The sequence below is a fragment of the Callithrix jacchus genome, chromosome 10 (genome assembly GCF_049354715.1).
Source record: "Callithrix jacchus isolate 240 chromosome 10, calJac240_pri, whole genome shotgun sequence".
Taxonomy (NCBI): domain Eukaryota; kingdom Metazoa; phylum Chordata; class Mammalia; order Primates; family Cebidae; genus Callithrix; species Callithrix jacchus.
The window spans coordinates 129,290,589-129,305,423 of record NC_133511.1 but is presented as its reverse complement, the minus strand read 5'-3'; the positions used below and the strand labels follow the sequence as shown (position 1 = coordinate 129,305,423).

Here is a 14,835-nt window from a genome sequence, read left to right as displayed (position 1 = left end):
AACGAGGTCACACTCTGAGGTGTGCTGGAGGGGAGGACTTCAACATATGAATCTGTGGGGGCTGGAGACACAGTTCAGCCCATAGGAACGCGTACCTGTCAGCGGATTCTTTAATCCAAGGGTCTGCAAACCATAACCTACAAACCTGGCCGCTGATTTGTGTACATAAGGTTTGATTAGCACAAGCCGCGTGTGCTTGGGAACGGCTCATCTCTGGCTGCTTTTGTGCTATAACAGCACAAAATTGTCTGCCGGAGTTGTTGCAACAGAAATTGCGTGGCCTGCAAAGCCTAAAATATTTACTATCTGGCTTTTGAGAAAAAGCTTGTCAAGCCCTGTTCTAAACTATGAAAACAATGTTGGAGGTTGCTTGATTCACCCACAGAGCCGTTGATGGGGGTGAGGGGAGAGGGAGGAAATGCAGTCACAGGCAAATTCTTATCTGAGTGAGGAGAAAGCCTTAGGGAACACACCGTGGTGGATACTGTCTTCAGAGAGTAGCAGACTTGGCTAAGAGTTTAAGGAACCGGTGGAATGAGAGTTCAGTGAAACTGTCAAATTCATGAGATAAGAAAATGGACACCATGTTGGTCAATTAAATAACCCAGAGCAAAAGAGAGAAGCCACAGAGTCAAACAGCAAATAGAAAGACAGCAGGAGTCAGATAAAATGTATTCAAGTTCACACCAACCGTAACGGGCCCGAATTCCTCCACAGAAGACGGAAGGTCCTGCCATGGCTGCTTTGAAAAAATAATAACAAAATCTGTTATCTTTTAACAAATACATTGTTCCGTAGAATTAAGTAAGGAGAAGCCATATGGGAGGCTGAAAAATGAAGGAGGTGGCCAAAGAGATGCTGAGAAGCTAAAAGAAGAAAAGAGAGAACAGGGAGATCAGGGCTCCTGTCCACGCTGAAGCTCCAATAAGAGCAGCGTGAATGAGATCAGCCACTGTCAGGAGACGTGGCTATCATGTTTAAGGCATCAGACAGCATAAAATATATAAATCAAAACCTACTGGACATCTACAAGGACAGGAAGGTAAAATATGATAATAGGAGGAGATGTGCCTCTTCCAGAACAGGACAGCCTTAGTGGGCACAAGGTAAGTGAGGACATGGATAGCTAAATGTTATTATCATGAGAAATTCTACATTCTAGTAGTAATTTGAAATAACTCCTATTCTCGTTATCTATAGTCACATAACAAACCATCCGCAGATCTAGCACCTTCAAAATAGGCATCACGCCTGAGCTGGCTGGCAGGGCTCAGTGGGGCGGCTCATCTCCACTCTGCGTAGTATCAGCCGACGCTGGAGGTCCACAGGGCTCAGTGGGGCGGCTCATCTCCACTCTGCGTAGTATCAGCCGACGCTGGAGGTCCACAGGGCTCAGTGGGGCGGCTCATCTCCACTCTGCGTAGTATCAGCCGACGCTGGAGGTCCACAGGGCTCAGTGGGGCGGCTCATCTCCACTCTGCATAGTATCAGCCGAGGCTGGAGGTCCACAGTGTTGTGCCAACAGGGCTGGTCAGGCTCCTGTTCCTCAGGGCCTCTGCAAGGCTGCATGGATTCCTCACATCCCAGTTCCAGAAATGAACAGTCCAGGAGACAGGCAGTGCCGAGGACTGCAGAGCCACCTGGCTGTATTCTCTCAATGCAGGTGCTGCAGAGCCCAGCTTCAATCAGGGAGGAATGGCAAAGAGGTTCAGGACTGTGCTTTAAAAGCAGCACTAACACTTAGAATCCTAATAATGGAGTGTTTTTTTCCCTTACGTCTGCAGAACACGTACAAAACCAACCATTCATGTGGCTGTAATCAAATCTAACCTACCTCGAGAAATTGAGATTTAACTGGCCATGCTCTCTGATCAGAACCCAATATCATGAGAAATAAATGATAAATGACTGAGGAAGAAAAAACCCTTAACTATTTGAGAATTAAGAACACTCTCCTGAATAGCCAGAGAGAAGAGGAGATGGATGTGGGAGTGTGGGCCGAGTAGGGCATGGTGAGACCAAGACCCATCTGCCTGCCCCAGCCCACACGTCACCCCGGCTGTCCCTCAGCACTGACTGTAGATGATTTCATTTTGCAAATTCCGTGCCGGTGCCTGCCTCACTCACTGGTGACTCCACTGCGTTTGCAAATGTTGTCCCCCACATGGATTGAAATTCATCTATTGCCTGAAAATAATAAAGTATGTGCATTGCAGGTCGTGTAAGCATACACATTTACGGAGTGCCTCCCGGGTTCTCACCTCTTGCCAGGTGATGGATTGATTCAGTGTGCTGGGAGTCTCAGGGTAGGGGGCCCACATAGTTTTTGCTTCACCAGAATCTGCTAATCAGCCTGGTTTGGGGCAGAGATTAGATGAGCCAGCCTGTGGGCACTCTGCCTAGCACCATCTGCCTCTCCCACCCTGGGCAGGTGTCGGGTGGCCGCCACACCCTGTGGCCGCCTCCTGACCTTGAGAACACCCAGGTGCGGGAGGAAGTGGGCCACACTCGGGAACCCCCACCCCACCGGCTCGTGCAGCAAGCTGGGTCCCAGGGCTGGAGGCACCTCATTAAACCGCCTGAAACGCGTGTAACTCTAGTCAGCCCCAGTAAGGCACTGGCAGTATATGTGAAATTAAAATTACCGAGAGGCCCCCTCTCCTCCCCACCATGGGTGGGCAGCCTTCATGCAGAGGCCAAGGCCCGGAAGCCAGCAGTCCTGGGAAAGATTTGGCCCCGATGATAATGGGCCCAGGAATGTATTAGGCCCAGGGTGTGGTCCCAGTCCCTTTCTGAGCTAAACCCTCCCCCGCCGTACCCATACACGGGCCGGCTGCCTTGAGTGCCTCCTGCTCAGACCCAGGCAAGGCACCTGCGTGACAAATGTCGGGAGTTTGCAGTTACTCCCGGAACTTCAGACAAGGGGCAAGGCGGGGCTGGAGGCACCCACTGGAGGGGTCACCTGAGCCTTGGCCTGCAGGGGGGTTTGTTCGAGGGGTGTCTCTTGAGCAACGTATTGCACTTTTTTTGCTCTCTGAAAGCCCACCAGACAGTCTTCCCAGAGGTGCTCCCTGGAAGCCCCGGAGAGGATGCGTCCCACACCCAGGGCCTTATGGAATCAGCCCCTGGGCCTGGAGGGTCACTGGGAAATGTGTGAACATGGCTCCGCTCAGGCTAGGGGTGGATGCAGGCCCAGGGAGGAGCGGGAAGGCCTGCATCTTGTCAACACCCCCAGTATGCCCTGTGGCTACTTGGACATAGAGCACGGGGCAGGGGGAGGACGAGCTCCTGAGGTTTTAGCCTCCCAAGAGTCTCCCCAGACAGGCCACAGGGGACACTAGGCCTCACACCGCCTGTCGGGATGGTATCCGGGACGGGGGCACCAGACGACAGCTGTCGCCCACTTGCAGGGCCCGGCTGCCCGGTGGATGGGAACAGCCGTCCCCGTGACAACCCAGCAAGCCCCTTGCCTTTCTGGCTCCCCAGGGAGAAAGGACGCCCGGGCAGCTGGCCAATGGGGCTAGTTCTTGAGGGAAAGCAGCCCCGTTACTCCCAGAGTCACCCCAAAGTCATTAACCAGGAGACAAGTACACAGAGCAGCTGGCCGCATGGCTCTGAAGGTCAGAGATGGCCGGCAGCTGAGGGAAGGCCTGTGGTTGGGGCTCTCCTGCCCCCTTCCTGGGCAGGGGCTTTTTCCTCCCTCTGTCTCTGGGGTCCCATGGGAAGTCAGGGTGGGCCTGGTGTGTGGCTTCCTGCAGGCCTAGGACCCCTAAAGTGTTCCAGTGACTTCAGGGAAGGGGAGCCAGACCAGGAGGAGCTCTCAAGGTACCCTGCAGGGAGACGGCAGCTCCCGAACACGGGGGGAGGGGGATATGTCCACCCTCGGGGAGATAGCAGCATCTCAGACAACGGCGGGGAGGGAGAGTGACGTCCAGCCTTGGGGAGCAGGGGGATGATGTCCACCCTGGAGGAATGGAGAGGAGTGGTGAGGTACAGCCTTCGGGGAGACGGTAGCATCCCCAGCACAGGGGTTGATGTCCAGAGCGGGGGTGTGCAGGTCTTTATGGGCCCCTCAGCTTCCCCTTCCACACCCGAGTACAGGACCCACAAGGCAGGTGCCTGGGAGGGAGACACACCTGTCCCCTGCCTGAAGTTTCTCAGCAGGCTTTTGGGCACAGGGTGGGTAATGAACTGGCCTCAGCACTGGGCTTGCGTGTGGAGAAGGCTTTAGGGTGCTCTGACTTCAGGGAGCTCTGGTGGAGACCAGGACAGACCTGCAGGAAAGGAGGGGTCCAGGGCAGAGGCAGAGGCAGCAGTGGATAGGGGAGGGCTTCACAGCAGCGGGCAGGGGGCCTTCACAGCAGGGAGGTAGGGCTGAGTGGCACCCTGCGAGACAGACAGGAACTCTCAGCCTGGAGCTGTGGACAGGTAGGAACTTCTACTACCAGGAAGGCCAGGTGACGTGGGAAGCTCTAGGCAGCCAGACCAGCACGGGACAAGGCGTCAGGTCAGCGGGATTCTCCTATGTGAGAGTCTCTGCCTCACCTGTGCTCAGACCCTGCCCCTCAATGATACGATCTCTTCCTTCTTGAGCACACGGACCCCCGTCTTCCCTCTACCCGATTCCCATGGCCTTTCCACAGGCCCAAGACACTGTTCTCATTTCGCCCTCTCCACAGCCCTAGGAGGTCGGTGTTGCTGGTGCCCCCGTTTTATAGATGTGGATGCTGAGCTCAGAGTAGCTGAGCTGCTTGTCTGGGTCCCATGCCTGGGATGGGGGTGCTACCTCACCCCAGGCCGCTCCTGTCCTGCACCCATCCTCCTCCTGCTTAGCCATCCTTTCTCTTGCTAATGTGTGGGACAGGGGGCTTTCGGGGAGCCTGGCCAAGGTAGCAGGTACCCCCTACCATACTTCCAGTGCCAACCCTGGCTGCCTGGAGCCAGCTGTGCATGGGTGCAGAGGCCCTCACCTCTGAGGAAGTGGGCCTGTTCCAGGCTACCTTGGGTGGCTGGGGTCTTGAGCAGCCAGGGACTCAGGCGGCCAGAGCCTCGGCAGGGACATGGAGGGCCCCACTCAAGGTCGTAGGCTGCATGTTCCATGTGGCCTGAGGAAGCAGCCGAGCAGAGGGCTGCAGCCCCAGAGTAACAGGCTGGCTCAGCATGGCACCCCAGTTGTGCCCCAACTAAGGGGACACTTGGCAGGAGAGGAGCTGTGGCAGGGCAGGGTCAGCCCCCCAGCAGTAGGGCAGGGTCAGCTCTCCAGCAGTAGGGCCAGGACAGGGCAGGGTCAGCTCCCCAGCAGCAGGGACAGGACAGGGCAGGTCAGCTCCCCAACAGTAGGACCAGGACAGGGAAGCTGGACCCCGACTGTGTCGCCCTCAGCACCATGGCTTGTGCATCTTATGCGGGCCTGGCTGGCCCCACTGTGGTGCCTGCCCCAGGCCAGGCTACATCAGGCAGGGTGGGGGACTGGTGCTCCCCGGGGGGTGGGGGTGAGGGGGGTGGCTAGTGTGGACTAAGGGCCCCAGCTGTGCCCAGCACGTCACCGGGGGGCCCACAGGCTCTCAGCACAGGCTGGCGGCTGGGAGCAGCTGGCCACAGGCAGGCCCTGGGACAAAGGGTGCTTTGAGCTGCCTGAGTGCCTGCATCGCCCTCCGGCCAGCTGACCCTCCAGGGAGTGTGAGGCTGGCTCTCTCTGTGGCTTATCAGGGCTGGGCTGGTGTGGAGTTGGAACAGCTGGCCCCAAAGCCCGCCAGGCCGGCTCTATGCTGTGGGGACCACTGCCCCCACAGGGAAGCGCCTGGCTCAGTGCAGGCCCAACCCCTGTCTTCACAGCTATGGCGGGGGGGGGACCTAACCCTGGGTCCCCACAGCACCCCCAGCCTAGCCCCTGTGTCTACCCCATCTCGGCCTGATAAGGCCATATTGTCTCCTAAAAAGTGTGAACACTGATCTCCGTCTTTTCGGGGGGTGAGGGAGTTCCTGGCTCCAGTGGAAGGTCCCCAGGCCCAAGTCTACAGGGGCGCCTGGGAGGCTGGCTGTGTTTCTGCGTCCTTGACCCTGGCCCCTTCCATGAAGCTCAGCTCTCATCCTTGGTATTTCATCTTCAGCTTCCAGCCTCTTTAAAATTAATTTTCCTTTAAAGAGAGCAGTAACATCAGAGACACCAAAATAGACAAAGACGATAATAGAAGAGTAATGTCAGAGACACTAGGTCCCCGCGATAAGGGTCTGCGAAGCCTCCTTTATTGTTCAGTAAAAAGAATCTACATATTTCATCCAGAAAGACAGGATGTGAGCGCAGCTGGTCAGAACCAGTTACTTCAGGCTGCCTTGCGATCTTTCCCATGTGATTGATGGGCGCAGGGACCTTCTCCAGCGTCCTAAATCATGTGGTTCCGGCGGCCTGGAACTTCTAAACACGTTGAACCCAGAAAATCTTCGCAATGGTGCAGATTGCCCCACTGATAAGAGCAAAACAATAGATGAGATGGCCGGGCCGACCTTCAGCCTTCTCAAAGAGCACTGCGGCTGCTGGCAGCATGTCTAAGCCGATGTGTGACCTTTCCCCTTCTGGGAGCTCGGAGACTAAAAATCCCAGATAAGCACCTGCTTTGCTAAACCCTTGCTGGCCCTCCGGCTCTGGGCAGATCTCCTGTTTGTGCCGCCGTAAGCCCACAGCACCGGAAACCAGCATGGGGCCGGCCTGCGCGCAGGGCCGTGTGGCTCCTTCTGTGTGACCTTGAGCTTCCATTTTCCTTCTGCACCACACACGACTTCCTCTGGGTTGAGGGTGAGGGTCCCAGTGTCTGTCTGCCAGAGGACAAGATTTCAGTACCAACAGGAGGCGGTGACTGTGCCTTAGGGCGTCCTGCTGGCACCGAGGACCCTCTGTGAAGGATGGCACTGAGATCCATTCAACACATGTCTTGTCAATGTTCCGATGAAACAAGATTAGGGGGAATTTTACGACTTCCCTGTGTTTTTCCAGCGAGGGCCCTTTGCACTGCCTGGTATTTGCTTTCTGCCTCCATCCTGAGAGGGCTCAAGGTCTGCGTGCCATTTTGCAATTGACAAATGGCTTGTGCTTAGCTATTTTGTTTAATGCTGAGCTAACGATAGTCAGTGAAGATTACAAAGTAAAGGCTCAAGGCTGCAGATACTCAGGCCGCTGGGGGGCCCTGAAGGCCCGCAGAATCCTTTCGGGACACCTGGGCAGTGGGAGCCCAGGTGAGTAACCGCGATGGACCAGGGCCCCTACAGGCACTCATTTCAGCATCAGAGAACACACGTAATCTTAAAATTCAGCATTTCAACCATTTCACGGTGTGCAATTTGGTAGCATTTAGTACATTCACAAGATGGTGCAACCAACACATGTCCCCGGTTCCGGAACTTTTTCATCACCTCAAAAGGAAAACCATCCCCACTCCCCTTCTCCTGGTTCCTGACAACCACATTCTTCTTGAACAGTATGGTGACATATAGGGCCGGACGCAGTGACTCACGCCTGTAATCCCAGCACAGGAGGATCACCTGAGGTCAGGAGTTTGAGACCAGCCTGGTCAACATGGTGAAACACCCTCACTTCTAATAAGACAAGAAAATTAGCCAGGTGTGGTGTGGTGTCCGCCTGTAATCTCAGCTACTCAGGAGGCTGAGGCAGGAGAATCACTTGAACCCAGGAGGCAGAGGTCACAGTGAGCGGAGATGGTGCCACTGCACCCCTGCCTGGGTAAGAGGGAGACTCTGTCTCAAAATAAAATAAATAAAATAAAACTATATTTTACCATTTTAACCCTTTTTAAGATCACAACTCAGTGTGACCATCGCCACCGGCCAGCTCCAGAACTTTCTTCACCTCGCAAAACTGATGAAACTGTGTCCCCATTAAACACTCCCTGCCCGCTCCCCCTTCCCAGCCCCCGACACTCACCAGCTACTTTCTACCTCTGTGAGTTTTGTGACTGTAGCCACCTCATGTGAGTGGAATCAGAAAGCCTTTGTCCTTGTGTGACCGGCTCAGTTCACTGAGCTGACGTCTTCTGGGTTCCTCCATGTTGCTGCTTGTGCGAGAATTCTCTTTCTCTTTAAGGCTGAATCCCATGCCATTGTATGGAGGGGCCACATCTTCCGTCTTCCTGGGGGACCCTGGGCTGCTCCCTCTGTTTGCCTTTTGTGAGTGTGCTGCCGTGGACATGGGTGTGTGTGGCTCTCCTTTAAAGAGGCTGGGGACAGACTCCAGAGTGGAATTGCTGGGTCATACAGTAACTCTGTGTTTTTTTTTTTCTGGCCTATTATTTGAATAGACTGTTTGTTAGAGCAGTTTTAGGGTGACAGCAAAGTCGGGTGGCTGTCATTCCATGTTTTCGTGTGTCCCACGGCAGCGGCAGCGTTCTCCATTTGCCCAAGCAGCGCACGAGGCCAAAACTTCTCCAGACCCTTGGGAATCCTCACCACACTGTGTGGGGCGCTGAGAGGCGGCACCTCGCCGTGGTCTGCTTGTGCGTTTCCCTGATGATTAGTGGCACTGAGCACCTCTCCGCGGGCCTGTGGGCCATCTGCGTCTCTTCTCTACAGAAATGACTACAGAAAAGTCCTTGGCCTATTTTTTAAAAAATCGAGTTGCTAGGAACTTTGTTTTTTTTTAAATGATTTTAAATCACACAAATAATACCCCTGAGAGCCAACGTGTAACACACACGGGAGGGACGTGGATTCACACTCGTGGAACGGAGCTGGGGGTACAGAGTAGGATGGCCAGCTTGTGGGCAGGACCCGTGGCCTATCTTGTTTTGGGGGACAAGGACCCAGAAACGGATCTGCTTCCAGGACTTGCCAGAAAAGCCCACAGTGGAACGGTGGGTCCCCTGTGGAGGGGCAGGGCCTCAGCCAGAGTTTCTTCTCACTTCATGTCTTTTCTGTTGCTTCTGTGATGGTGTCTCGGGGAGGGGCAGAACCCACAGAGTTCGACTTCCTGACCCAGAACTTCCTCATCCCTGGAGGAACTTCCTCATCTCTGAACTTCCTCATCTCTGGGTCTGGAGGAAGCAGGGTGCTGTGGTCCTGGTGGCTCTTGTGCCTGTGCCTACCTTGGGGCCATGTCACACCTACACCCTCCCTCCAGGCCAGACTCAACTCTCCAGCTGCCCGGCTGCACACTGGATGACCACCAAGGCAGAGGCGGGGTGGCTGGTGGGGCTGGCAGCCATGTGAGGCCCAGGCCTGTCTTCCCTGCCTCGCCCCACAGGGTCCAGACACCTTCCTGTCCCTCGGCAGGGCTGGCGGCTCTGGAGCCCCTCTCGGGTGCCTTCTCCCTCCCAGGGCCGCATTTGCAGCCCGAGGTCCCCATCTCATGTCGAGGTTCCCTTTGCCAAGGGTCCTGCAGCCTTGGCCTGCACCCGCTCAGCCGGCAGTAACAGCCGCTTCCAGAACCAGCACCGTGCCCATGTGGCCTCAGTGGTGTCTGTGCGTGAGAGTGGTCAGCCCTCCACGGCAGGCCTGGCCTCTCCTGCCATGTTCAGTCCCACACCTGAGGATGCCTGTACCTTGTCCCGGGGGCTCTCTCTCCATGGACACCCGCCTTCCCTCCCCTAAGCTGCGGGTGCCCTGACCTCTCCCAGCCTGACTTTCCTTCTCTGTAAAATGTGAACAGAGGCCACCGCCCTGTGACGTTGGTCTGTGTTTGTTCTGTGCACGTCTCTGTGCCCAGCCCTGAGGCCCCTTTGTCCATGAAACCATCCACAGCCAGGAGGCGGCCTTGCTTTAGTCTGAAGGAGTGACCGGGGAGGGAGGGGCCTCTTTGTCCCCTTGTCTGTTTGCGGTCTCAGTGGAGACCAAGGACGGCTCTTCTTCTCATATCTGTGGGGCAGGGCTCAGGGCCGCACTCCGTCAGCGTCCGAGGGCACTTCACCCTTGACCCGGGGGGCTTGCTGGCGCCACATAGATCTTGTGACAGGCGCTTTGTGGGGCTGGATGATGCTGGGTGCCCCTCAGAGGCCCTGGGGCTGGCCCTGTGATCAGTCGGGGAGTCGGAAAACATCCCTGGTTCTGTCCATGTGGTGGATGGGGCTCTCAGAGGGGCTGGGGCTGGGGGTGCTGAGCTGGCCTGAGAAGGGTGGGGGAACCCAGGGGGAAGAATGCAGGAGGGAGAGAGCGCTCCAGACACAGAGCCCTGAGGAGGCAGGGGCACCCCAGGCACGTGGAGCACCTGGGGCCCACGGGAGGCTCTGGGGGAGACTGGGCTGTGAGCCCCTGGGAAGGCAGCCTCAGGGACAGCCCTAGACTTCAGTGTGGACAGCAGGAGCTATGGCAGCTGCTTGAGCAAGGGGGGCAAGGGAGCTTGCAGGTTCTGGTGAAGAGCTTGAGGCCTCTTTAGTTCACCTTTGGAGCTTAGGGCCAAGTCGGGGAATACAGATGAACCCAGAGTGAGGAGGGTGGCCGGGGCATCACCGCTCTGGGGTCTAGACAGCTGGAGCCAGGGGGAGGCGGGCCTGCCATTCTGTCAGCCTGCTTTAGATTAGGGGTGTGGTCCCCTGAATTGGGAATGGGCCAGGGCATGGCGTAGGCGACCACCCCTCCTCCCTGTTCCCAGATGAGTGTGAGCAACCTGGGGTCTCGCTGCAGCCTTGGCCCCCGGCGTTGTCCCGAACAGCCCAGGAAAGCGTTTGAGGCTGATGGTGGTGGAGATAGTTTTATCTCTGAGCAAACATTCCATCTGGCTGTTTCCAGCCTAGAGATGGTGAAGGGACTTTTCCCTGGCTCCTTCCTGGCCTGCCAGCAGCACCAGCCTAATTAACCCGACAAGCGGGGCCTCCCCAGCCACGGGACCTTGCACCGCCTTCCCACATCCAGCCAGATTTGGGGATCAGCGTTGTTTTTAATTATTCCTACCTCCATGTCCCACAAGGCAGGAGTCCTGCCATCTCGGAAGGCCAGCCTCTAAGCAGGTTCCCTGAGTGTGAGGTCAAGAGAATGTTAGAAAGACACGCAGCTATCCACAGCAACCCCCCAGTGGCTGCTTATTTATTTAAAGGTATAACTTAAGACACATTGAGCACTTCAGGCCTGCCCGGACATGGCTGGAGAAGGTATTTAAGTAATTTTTAAAGTACATCAAAACAAGGTTGGGCGCGGTGGCTCACGCCTGTAATCCCAGCACTTTGAGAGGCCAAGGTGGGTGGATCATCTGAGGTCAGGAGTTCGAGACCAGCCTGGCCAACAATGGCAAAAGCCCATCTCTACTAAAATATATATATATACATATATACATACACACACACACACACACACACACACACACAGTTAGCCAGGCTTGGTGGTATGTGCCTGTAATCCCAGCGATTTGGGAGGCTAAGGCAGGAGAATCACTTGAACCTGGGAAGTAGAGGTTACAGTGAGCAGAGATGATGCCACTGCACTCCAGCCTGGGCAACAGAGCAAGACTGTCTCAAAAACAAAAATTAAAAATTAAAGTGCATCTAAACAAGAAAAACCCTGCTAAGGGCCAGTCTGCTGGGTGGCGTATGGGTCAGCAGAGCTGGGCTGGGAGCTGCGATGCCTCCCCACCGAGGCCACCAGAGGTTGAGCAAGCCGACCTCCACGCCGCCATGGGCACTGTCTCAGCTTCGGGGACTCGGAGCTCTGTGTTTCTGTGGCATTTTTCATGATGACCAAACACAGGCAGGCATTACTGTGCCCAGGCCCGCCTCCCTACAGGGCAGGTTCTCAGAAGCAAAAACCGACGAGACAGAGTTCCTGCTACCAGAGGGCTCCAGGCCAGGTCTTTGAATGGAATATTCATTCATTTCTTTCTTCATTCGTTCATTCAGTATGTCTGTGTTGAGCACTGGCTGGAGGGGGTGCTGTCCTGGGGCCTAGGAAATGGGGGTGGATAAGACCAAGGTCCTCTTTCCTAAGGAGCTCAGCCAGACCTCAGCCAAAGCCCCTGTCCCCAGAAGCTGAGGACAGAGATGGGACCCGAACCCCCCATGAGGCCGCGGAGCCTGCAAGTGTCCAGACCTCACAGCCCGGCCATCTCCCATATGCACCTGAGTGTACACACCCTCAACCCTGAATGATTGACACCGTGAGCCAAAAACATTTTTGCAAAAGGAAAGCAGCTAAGTTCCCATTGTGTCTCCTCTTAGTCATTGGGCCTGCCCCAAACACGCGCCAGATGGTGTATCATTCTGTCCTAATTAATGACGTTTGGGAGCCAGCAATGGCAGTGTCCAGCCGACCACTCATAGTAGACGCCCTGATGGGGGTGTGGCATGGGAGCCAGGCCAGCCACCGTCACCCAGTGGGAGCAGAAGTCCCCTCCTGGGCCCAGCTTCTGAGGGAAGACAGGCAGGAGCTCGCCGGAAGCAAGCCTAAGACGCCATATGCCTGTGGTTTCGTGGCGTTGTGTGGCTGGCACCTTGCACACGTGGGCTGGTTTCATCTTCCAGCCTCGCATGCCTTCTCTGGGGCCTCCCCTGCACCCCGGCTGCCTGGGTGCGGGGCACAAGCCTGTAGGCAGCCTCTGTGCTTCCAGTGTCCCAGCAGCTGCACTTCACACGAAAGCTGCATTTGGGCAGGAAGTCCCCACCCATGCCCACTGAGCCTGGCACTGCTGCATCCACACTTTACAGCCAAGGACACTGAGGTTCCCACTTCTGTGCCCAGAAGGTGGGATCCAGCTCTGAGGGTCGCCTTCCCACTCCTCCAGGAAACTCTACCCTCTGGTGTCAGTGGAGTTGAGGAGGCGTGGGGGTGCGGAGGGGCAGATAACTCCCTATGAAGTCAAAGTGGTCCAGAGGCTGCCCCCACCCCAGGTACACCAGACTCAAAGACAAGCTGTGAGGCTGCCCAGGGCTGGAGCTCGTGGGAAAGTGCTTCTCACAGAGGGCCCCAGGGTTCCTGGTATGGGGCCCCCTCTAGCCCAGGCAGGGGTCCTGGCATGGGGCCTCCTCTGGCCCAGGTAGGCCTGGCCTGAGCGCTGCAGCCTCACCTGGGTTCGACTGCCATCACCATCCCTAACCGGCCAGGACCTGGGCCTGCTGTTCTTGGGGCATCCTTCAGCGGAGGCTCCCGGTGTGGCTGGGTCCAAACAGGTCTTGGGGTCTGAGGCCTCTCGAGGCCAAGCCTGCCTGCAGTGAGCACCCCATTCTGTCCCTGCAGGAGATCGTGCTGGTGGTGTTCTTTGGGACGGAGTACATGGTCCGCCTCTGGTCGGCCGGCTGCCGCAGCAAGTACGTGGGCCTCTGGGGGCGGCTGCGCTTTGCCCGGAAGCCCATTTCCATCATCGGTGAGTCACGCCTGCCCTGTGGAGGTCACGCTCAGGTTTCCAGACCAGGAAGGACCCCCACCAGATAGAGTCTCCTGAGGACTGCGGAAGCCCAAGGCCAGCAGTGGGGTGATTGCCTGGGACGCAGCACAGGAGCATTTGCAGTCCCCCGCCACCTCTGCACTAAGACACTGATCACAGTGTTGGGGGTGGGGGTTGGTCCCTCGAAGATTCCCAGGAACCTCGCAGCCCAGCAGAGCTTCACGGTGGGCCAGTCACCCTCGGTGGCCTGAGAACCGTGGTCCAGGCCTGAGGCTCTGCCCTTTCTAGCCCCTTGCAGGGCTTAGCACAGAGCCGAGCTTGGGCTAGAGGCTCCATGTGGCCAGGACAGGGGTTGGGTCTCCCAGTTTAGATGCTGCCTGGCTCCCTATCCAAGGTGTTCCATGTCCCCCGTCATCAGGGCCTAACCCGCCTAACCGGCAAGCCTCTTCCCTAGACAAGAGCAGGGGGTCTTTCCTGGAGCCCTGGCTGGTGAAAATCACGACAAACTACCTCTCCCCTGTACCCCACAGACCTCATCGTGGTCGTGGCCTCCATGGTGGTCCTCTGCGTGGGCTCCAAGGGGCAGGTGTTTGCCACGTCAGCCATCAGGTGCGTCTGTGCTGTGAGCTCTCCCTGCTGCACCGAGCACCCCTTCAGAGCCGTGGGTGGTCTCACGCCCCATCTGCCTTGCTCTGATGCAAGTTGCCCTGGTGCCTGCTGCCCTTGGGGACACCGAACGGTGTGCTGGGGTGGGTGGAGCAGGCAAGTGTGGAGCGAACGGCGCAGACTGGAGATGCCTCAGGCAGCCCTGGACTCTGGCCAGGAGATAACCTGACCATTTGGGCACATAGCCTGCTCATCTGCAAACTGGGGTGACCCAAGGGGCTCCGCTGGAAAGCAGTCTGGGGACTGAGGGAATCTGGAGGTACCTGGCTGGCCCCCAGCCCCAGCCCTATGTGAACAGATTCAGAGCAGGCTCTGGGGGGCTGTGCCTAGGAGGGAAATTCCAAGGCCCCTGTTGGGATGGAGGTACACCCAGCCCCCCACCCATGCTCCCTCAGCCCCACATCGTCTCCTTCCCAGGGGCATCCGCTTCCTCCAGATCCTGAGGATGCTACACGTCGACCGCCAGGGGGGCACCTGGAGGCTCCTGGGCTCTGTGGTCTTCATCCACCGTCAGGTGTGTGGCCTGATTTGGGGGAGCAGGGCCCAGGGTGGGGCAGGACGGAGGGGGCTGAGCAGCCCACACTAGGATGACTCGGGATGCACTGTGGCCCTGGGTGTCCAGGCTCAAGGTTCTGAAGAGGGCCCAGGATCTCAGAGCAAGCCCCAGCCTGAGCCTGGCTGGGGTGTTCCACCCCCACCCGGTGCCGGTGACCCTGGCCTGCAGACAGATGATGTCCTCACCTTTGAGCTGGGGGCAAACGAAATGGCAGAAATGGAAAACCCAGGCAGCCGGGGCCACCAGCACCCCCTTCCCGAGGGCCGCACCCAGGCAGGCTCAGGCTGCACCGGCCCCTGGC

General features: G+C 57.1%; 1 protein-coding gene across 5 annotated transcripts in view; it reads left to right on the top strand.

Moving 5' to 3' along the window:
• Positions 1-14,835, top strand: part of KCNQ1 (potassium voltage-gated channel subfamily Q member 1) — a 403,111-nt gene that overhangs the window by 108,099 nt on the left and 280,177 nt on the right. For 4 of the 5 annotated variants that reach the window (XM_035263711.3, XM_003734333.6, XM_078341764.1 and 1 more), the window contains exons 3-5: positions 13,165-13,291; positions 13,843-13,921; positions 14,396-14,492. The exons of the other annotated variant lie outside the window; for it this stretch is intronic. In XM_035263711.3, coding sequence (XP_035119602.1) covers positions 13,165-13,291; positions 13,843-13,921; positions 14,396-14,492 — 303 coding nt within the window. The remainder of the gene's footprint in view (positions 1-13,164; positions 13,292-13,842; positions 13,922-14,395; positions 14,493-14,835) is intronic. 5 annotated transcript variants of the gene reach the window in all.